General features: G+C 45.4%; 1 protein-coding gene across 1 annotated transcript; it reads left to right on the top strand.

The window, feature by feature from the left end:
• The first annotated feature begins 4,216 nt into the window (after nucleotides 1–4,216).
• LOC137951153 (uncharacterized) lies at nucleotides 4,217–6,917 on the top strand. Its single transcript, XM_068797746.1, has 4 exons — nucleotides 4,217–5,071; nucleotides 5,222–5,404; nucleotides 5,457–5,753; nucleotides 6,480–6,917. Exons 1-4 carry the CDS (start codon nucleotides 4,217–4,219, stop codon nucleotides 6,915–6,917), a joined length of 1,773 nt encoding a protein of 590 aa, XP_068653847.1.
• The last annotated feature ends 1,135 nt before the right edge of the window (nucleotides 6,918–8,052 follow it).

Genomic DNA, 8,052 nt, shown 5'->3' with positions numbered 1-8,052 from the left:
ATGATGTTCATGCCTTAATTCTTTTGGCGTCTCTGCCAAATTGTTGGGAGCCTATGAGGGTTGCGGTCAGCAATTCTGTAGGCAATGGAAAGTTGATATTTAATGATATTTGGGATACTATTCTTGCTAAGGAAGTTCACATAAAGGACTTCAGAGAATCGTCGACATCTAATTATGCCCTAAATGTCGATACTAGGGGCAGGAAATTTGAGAGGAATTCCAATAAGGGCAACAATAGATGGAAGTCAAGGAATGGAAGAAGCAAGTCCAAATTTGGAAGGAATGTGGAATACTGGAATTGTGGCAAGTCTGGTCATATGAAGAAGAATTGCATAGCATTGAAGAAGGATGAAAAGAAAAATGACGCTGCAAAAGCGATGACTAAAGTGTTAAGTTGTGGAGCCTAATTAATGCCCTTCATTGAGTTGGTCGCTGAGTTGTGGCAAGTCTGGTCACATAAAGAAAAACTGCAAAGCACCGAAGATGGATGAAAAGAAAAACAATGCTACAAATGCAGTGACTGAAGAGTTAAAAGATGTTTTACTCTTGTCGGTTGATAGCTCTATTGAATCTTGGGTATTAGATTCAGGAGCTTCTTTTCACACCACAGCTTATAATGAGATCATGGAAAATTATGTTGCTGGAGATCATGACAAGGTGTATCTTGATGATGGAGAACCATTGGATATTGTTGGTATTGGTAATGTTAGTTTGAGGATGTCAAGCGGGACAGTGTGGAAAATTCACAAGGTGAGACATATACCAAAACCTTGTTATGGAATCCATAGAATCAATAATAGTAGGTAGATGTAGGGGTAATTGATGTAATTTTCTGCATGTTTTATTTAGTGGTATTTTTGTAATTTCGTCAGACATTGATGCTTTGGGTGATTTTGTATGGAGGCGTTCCTATTATTTATAGGAACATCATTGGAATGAAATGAAAAGCTTGAATGATATTTAATCGAGATCAGGTACTCTCTCCAATGCGGCCTAGGTGTGAGCTTCCGCCAAAGCTCCGTTATTCCGCTCAAGTTCGTTCATCTTCCTCCTCCCGAACAGTTGTTGCGTCACTTCCAATTCCCTCTCCTTTTTTATCTCCCCAGTTTTCCTCACTTCAGCATAACTCTCAGAACTTCACCACCGTTGACTAATTCTCTCCACTACCTCCTTAGATCCACTATTAGAGACGTTGTCTCACCTTCCCTGCCAAGTTCCGACAACCAAACGGTTCAGCTCCTTGCTAGAGTTCATCGTGTCTGTTCGTCTTCCCTACAGAGCTGCTCTGTCGCCATTGGGCATTCCAAGCATCCGAAACACAGACCTTCACCATTTATAACTCTGGAAGACCAAGGAGAGTGTAGGGTGATTCGATCCATGGCTAGAAAGCTTAACAACGTGGTATCAGATAGGACCACCTTGGACGACTCTTCCTCTCTCGCTGATGGGCGTACAACCATGGACGACCTTCGAATAGAGTTGTGAACAGAGCTTGGGACAAAATTCCAAGAGCTTCGGGAGACCATGCTCCAGATTTTCAATTCTCTGGGTTTGGGAGGCTCCCCATCCGGGTAATGGCTCACGCCCTGCAAAATACCCCGACCACCCACTCCCGCCTATGCCTCCGATGCATCCTGCTCAGACCCCTCTGGGGAGCTTTCACGGCAACAACAACAACAATGTACCCAGGTACACCAAGCTCACATTTCCAACTTATGACGGGTCTATGGACCCATTAATGTGGTTATAGTACTGTGAGCACTTCTTTTGGCACCGGTGTACCCATCCGGAGGAGAGAGTCTCGTTGGCTGCTTTCCATCTATTAGACGAGGCCTTACTATGGTATTCCCAGTTCGATTCGGCGCACCTCGTCCATGATTGGAAACTCTTTAAGGAGTCATGCCTGTCGAGGTTTGGGCCCCCTGGATGCAGCAATCCCCTTGGGGATTTGGTTAATCTCAAACAGATGGGCTCCATCGAAGAGTATCAGAAACAGTTTCAAGAACGCCTTGCCCGCGCTAGTCTATTTGTCCGGCCAAGCCAGCATGTCCACTTGTTCATTGCCGGGTTAGTGGAGGCTCTATGCCTCGAGGTAGAATTATAGGGGCCCTCCTCTTTGGACCATGCCATGAATTTGGCCCGCACTTTCAATGCTAAACAACGCATCTTAAAAGAATCTTTGGTTCATCGCTCCCCTTGGCCAAGCAGAGTGCCCACAGGTGCCCCATCAAACCCCAACACCCCTCTGCGTCCAGGACAGCCTACAACCAAGTTAGCCGAGCCTACCAGGTCAGCGCCTCCCCCTTAGTTTATTAAATGACTTTCTAAGTTCGACATGGAAAAAAGGCAAGCCCAGGGGCTCTGTTTTAACTATGATGAGAAGTACACTCAAAGCCACATCTGCAAGAGGTTGTTTTGGTTAGAGGTAGACGATCTTGAGGACAGTCCTCCCCTAGAAGAAAAAGTTGTCACAAAAGAAGAGGCCCCAACCATCTCCCTCAACGCCATCATTGGGTTACATAGCACCACATGATGCAGGTCCATGTTGGCATTCAATCTCTTCTGTTACTTGCATTGGTTGACTCGGGCAGCACCCAAAATTTCCTTAGTTAACCCGCAGCCCGATAGTTGGGCTTGCCACTACAGCACAATTCAGGCATCTCGGTTTCAGTAGCAAATGGGGAAAAATTACCAGTGTGGCGTTATGTGCAGCAGTCACTTTCGTCATTGAAGGCCACACCTTCCAGGCAGATTTTCTGATCATTTCGGTTGCTGGATTTGATTTAGTCCTAGGCATTAAATGGTTACAACAGTTGGGTCCGATATTGTGGGATTTCAAGTTCCTCACTATGAGTTTCAATCAGGGTCACCAGCAGCTCACGCTCCATGGTATGCATGCTCCCCTCCTGTGTACTCTTAAGACTATCCAATTGAGGGATTCAGAGGGCAGTCAACTCACACAGCTGACGGAGGAATTTGTCAACCTCTTTCAGCAACCTGCTGCCCTCCCTCCAATACGGGCTTGTCACCATCGTATCCGGTTGAAGTTGGGCACCGAGCCAGTCGTGGTATGGCTATACAAGTATCCTCACTTGCAAAAGGATGAGATAGAGCACCAGTGTGAGCTCATGTTAACTCAGGGCATCATTCAGCCCAGTCGTTCTCCGTTCTCATCGCTGGTTCTGTTGGTCAAGAAACATGACAACTCATGGAGGTTCTATGTAGACTACAGGGAGCTCAACGCTCACACGGTGAAGGACAAATTTCCCATTCCAGTGGTGGACGAGTTGTTGGATGAACTTCATGGCACCGAGTTATTTACGAAGTTGGACTTGAAATCAAGATACCATCAAATCCGAGTCCACCCTGATGATGTGGAGAAAACGGCGTTCCGTACCCACCACGGCCATTTTGAATTCTTGGTGATGCCCTTTGGTCTGTCCAACACGCCCTCTACATTCCAGGCACTCATGAATGATGTATTCCGGCCCTTCTTGCACAAATATGTTCTTGTGTTTTTTATGATATTTTGATCTATAGCCAGAATTGGGGCGACCACATTCAGCACCTGTGCCAGGTATTCCACCTTCTGCGTTCGCAGCATTTATTCCTTAATAAGTCTAAATGTGAGATAGGGACTTCCGAGGTCGCCTACTTGGGCCATGTTAGTTCTGCCTCAGGAGTTAAGGTGGACAGTACCAAAATCCAATCCATGATGGACTGGTCGACTCCGCATTCGGTCACAACTTTGAGGGGGTTTCTCGGGTTGGCCGGTTATTATAGGAAGTTTATTTGGGACTATGGCCAGATCATTGCACCGCTGACAAGCCTCCTCTAGCGGAATGCCTTCACACGGACAGACGTAGCCGATTCGTCCTTCCAATATCTGAAACAGTCCTTAGCTTCGACACTGGTTCTACAACTTCCGAATTTTGAAGAAATATTCATTGTGGAATGTTATGCATCAGGTGGCGACATTTAGCCTGTCTTACAATAGCAGGGGCACTCCATAGCTTATTTCAGTCGGTAGTAGGCTCACCACCACAAATTAGTGGCTTATGAAAGGGAACTCATTGGCTTAGCCAAAGCCATACAACATTGGAGGCTCTACTTGTAGGGTAGGCACTTTGTGATCCGTACTGACCATTGTAGTTTAAAGTACTTGTTGGAAGAACATCTCATGACTTCCCCCCAACAACACTGGATCAGTAAGCTCATGGGTTTTGATTTCAAGGTGGAATACAATCTGGGCCGCCATAACAGGGGCGCAGATGCCCTATACCGCAGGGATCTAGTGGATCCTCAGTTGCATGCTATTAGTCAACTGCTACTCCTTTTACTCGATTCCATCCGTGAGGACATTCAGAGCCATCCTGAGCTCCTTGAGTTGTACCAAAAATTTGAGCAAGGCACTTCAGATCACCAGTGGGAAATTCAAGATGGGCTCATATTATACAAGAAGTGCCTCTTTATCCACCATAACTCCCCTCTTCTCACCGCCATTATTGCTGTAGTACACAATAGCACTCATGAGGGCCAGCAGAAAACTTATTTTTGTACCAGCCGGGATTTCTATTGGAAGGGGTTGAAACGTATGGTAGCTGACTATGTTTTGGCAAGTCAGGTTTGTCAGAGGGACAAGACCGACTCTTTACACCCAGCTGGCCTGCTACAACCTCTTCAACTTCCGTCTCAGGTATGGGCTGCTATCTCCATGGATTTTATTGAGGGTCTTCCCACTTCTTCGGGTAAATCTGTAATTCTGGTTGTGGTGGATCGGTTTTCTAAATACGGGCACTTCCTACCCTTGGCGCATCCGTATACAGCAGCCCAGGGAGCCCACCTCGTTATGGAACAGATTGTGCGTCTGCATGGCTTACCGAAGTCCATTACTTGTGACCGTGATGCGGTTTTCACCAGCACCTTTTGGAAAGATCTTTTTAAATTGCTAGGTACCAAATTGGCCTTCTCCTCTGCCTACCACCCTCAATCTGATGGGCAGACAGAAGTGGTGAACCGCACCCTTGAGATCTATTTGCGGTGTTTTGTTGGGGACCATCCCAAATGCTGGGTACATTGGTAGGCATGGGCGGAGTATTGTTATAACACTTCTTACCATAAGGCACTTGGCACCACTCCGTTCCAGGTGGTATATGGTCGTGCACCTCCTCCGTTTCTCTCTTATGAGTCTGGTCTGTCTTGGTTGCCGCTGATTGACTAGGCCTTGGGTGAAAGGGACACGATGCTGGCACAGGTCAAGTCCAACTTGCAGAAGGCTCAGGCCACGATGAAGCATTACTATGACAAGCGTCATAGGGACCTTTCTTTTGCTCCAGGCGATTTATGTGTGGTTGTATATTCAGCCCTACCAGTAGCGCTCACTGACTGCAACACGGAGGAACAAGTTGTCCCCCAAATTTTATGGTCCTTTTCAAGTATTGACTTGCATTGGCAAGGTAGCTTATCACCTGCAGCTTCCACCAGACACCCGCATCCATGATGTCTTCCGTGTCTCCCTCCTGAAACCATTTTGTGGTGACTCACCCATGTTCTACACACCCTTGCCACCATTGCATGATGGTCGTGCTCTGCCTTCTCCAGCCCAGGTTTTGCAAGCTCGCCGCATTCACGAGTCCTGGGAGTTATTACTTCAGTGGGCTGCCTCCGAGTCACTTGTTGACTCATGGGAGCCACTCGAAGAACTCCGGGACCGTTACCCCAACTTTGAGCTTGAGGACAAGCTCTTTCTCCAGGCAGGGAGGGGGGGGGGGGGGGGGGGTGGGGTGATGTTATGGACTCCATAGCATCAAGAGTAACAGGTAGACGTATGGGTAATTGATGTAATTTTTTGCATATTTTATTTAGTGGCATTTTTGTAATTTCGTCAGACATTTATGTTTTGCATGATTTTGTATGGAGGCGCTCCTATTATTTGGAATGAAATGAAAAGCTTGAATTATAGTTAATTGAGATCAGGTACTCTCTCCAATGAGGCCTAGGTGCGAGCTTCCTCCAAAGCTCGGTTATCCCGCTCGCGTCCGTTCATCTTCCTCCTCCCGAACAGCTGTTGTGTCACTTCCAATTCTCTCTCCTTTCCGAGCTCCCCTATTTCCGTTACTTCCGCATAACTCTCTGAACTTCACCGCCGTCGACTAATTCTCTCCACTACCTCCCTAGATCCACTATCAGAGACATCGTATCACCTTCCCTGCCGAGTTCCGACAGCCAGACGGTTCAGCTCCTTGCTGGAGTTCATCGTGTCTGTTCGTCTTCCCTGCGGAGCTGCTTTGTCACCATTGGGCTTTCCAAGCATCCAAAACACATACCTTCACCATTTATAACTCCTAAAGACCGAGGACAGCGTAGGGTGACTCGATCCATGGCTAGAGAGCTTAACAAACCGATGCGTAATCTAATCTCAATAGGGCAACTTGATGATGAAGGTCATAATGTGACTTTTAATGGTGCTGCTTGAAAAGTCACTAAGGGAGTCATGGTTGTTGAACGAGGAGTTAAAACTGGAAACTCTTGACATCACTTCCAGTAGTAGAGACACGGTTGCAATTGTTGATGCTGTTACCGATTCTGACTTGTGGCATAGGCTCGGTCACATGAGTGAGAAGGGAATGAAAGTGCTTCAATCCAAAGAGAAGCTACCAAGGTTGAAAACTATAAACAATAGTTTGTGTGAAGGTTGTATTTTTAGCAAGCATAAATGGGTTAACTTTTCTAAGCCCAGAAAGGAACAAAAGACAACAAAATTGGAGTTGGTTCACACTAATGTGTGGGGGCCTTCCGTTGTTACGTCCCTTGGTAGTTCTAACTACTATGTGATATTTATTGATGATGCAAGCAAAAAGGTATGGGTTTATTTCCTGAAAACGAAATCTGATGTCTTTGATACCTTCAAGAGATGAAGAGCAATGGTAGAGAATGAGATAAATTTGAAGGTGAAGTGACTAGAGTCAGATAATGGGGGAGAATACCTAGATGATGATTTCAAGAGGTATTATCCTGATAATGGAATCAAGATTAAGAAGACAATTCCTGGAAAACCTCAATAGAATGGTGTGGCTGAGAGGATGAACGGAACTTTGAACGAGCATGCGATTATATGCGGGATGGCCAAAGATGTTTTAGTCTGAGGCTATTAGCACAGCTACCTATTTGATAAACAGAGGTCCCTTAACACCATTGGATTGCAAAATACCAGAAGAGGTCTAGAGCGGCAAAGAGGTAAACCTTTCTTTCTTGAAAGTGTTTGGTTGTCTTTCTTATATTCATATTGATTTTGGTGCTAGAAGTAAACTTGATGCAGAATCTAAATTATGTTTCTTTATTGGCTATGGTGGTACTGTTACTGTCCTGGTCTGACACAACGATTCGTAGGGAGGAAGAAGAGAAAAACGAAAATCAAGCCGAATGAAAGCTTGATAACCCTAGGTTCTTTGAGGAGAACACACACCCCTGAGCTCATTGAGGAGAACTCAAAACCCTTGTTTACTCTAAATCAATGCTTTCTTTTTCTCATTACTCTTACCCCTTAAATAAAGTTCACCCTTACAAGGTTTAAGATAAAATATTACAAAAATACCCCTATAGATAAAATATTACAAAAATACCCATGTGGCCTATTAATTCTTTAGCTGAATTAAAATAAAGTAATCTAAAGAAATACAATTAATTAGACTCTAAATAACTTAATAATGTTATTGCGTGCATAATATTACACCCCCTGGGAGAAAGAGCTTGTCCTCAAGCTCGAACGTAGGGTCTTTTTGCTGACTTCTCCACCTGTTCCCAAGTAGCATCCACGGAATCTGTGTTTGCCCTCATGATGACAAAACTAGAGCTTTCCACCCAAGTAGCAAAAAAAAATTTCAACGCGGCCAGCATCACTTGTTGTAGCACACCCCAATACGGATAAGCAACCAAACAGCAAGTTGAACTATTACCTGCACCAAATTGGCAACTTCTGCTTCGACATTAACATGCCTTATGTGATCTGCCCCAACGGTTGCCTCATTGGCAAAATGAAGCATGTCCCCGGTA

This window comes from Aristolochia californica, unplaced genomic scaffold (genome assembly GCF_029961685.1).
Source record: "Aristolochia californica isolate CCGP_79_NKW_82.1479 unplaced genomic scaffold, dmAriCali1.0.hap1 SCAF_15, whole genome shotgun sequence".
NCBI lineage: Eukaryota > Viridiplantae > Streptophyta > Magnoliopsida > Piperales > Aristolochiaceae > Aristolochia > Aristolochia californica.
Note: the sequence above shows the minus strand (reverse complement) of the source record. Positions and strands in the feature narration are given on the sequence as shown.

Bases quoted from the DNA above. Each gene is read 5' to 3' on its own strand.
- LOC137951153 (XM_068797746.1), top strand. From the start codon at position 4,217: ATGGGTTTTGATTTCAAGGTGGAATACAATCTGGGCCGCCATAACAGG. The intron at 5,405-5,456 runs GTTGTCCCCCAA...TGCATTGGCAAG, and splicing joins ACTGCAACACGGAGGAACAA to GTAGCTTATCACCTGCAGCT. The intron at 5,754-6,479 runs GCAGGGAGGGGG...CTGCTTGAAAAG, and splicing joins AGGACAAGCTCTTTCTCCAG to TCACTAAGGGAGTCATGGTT.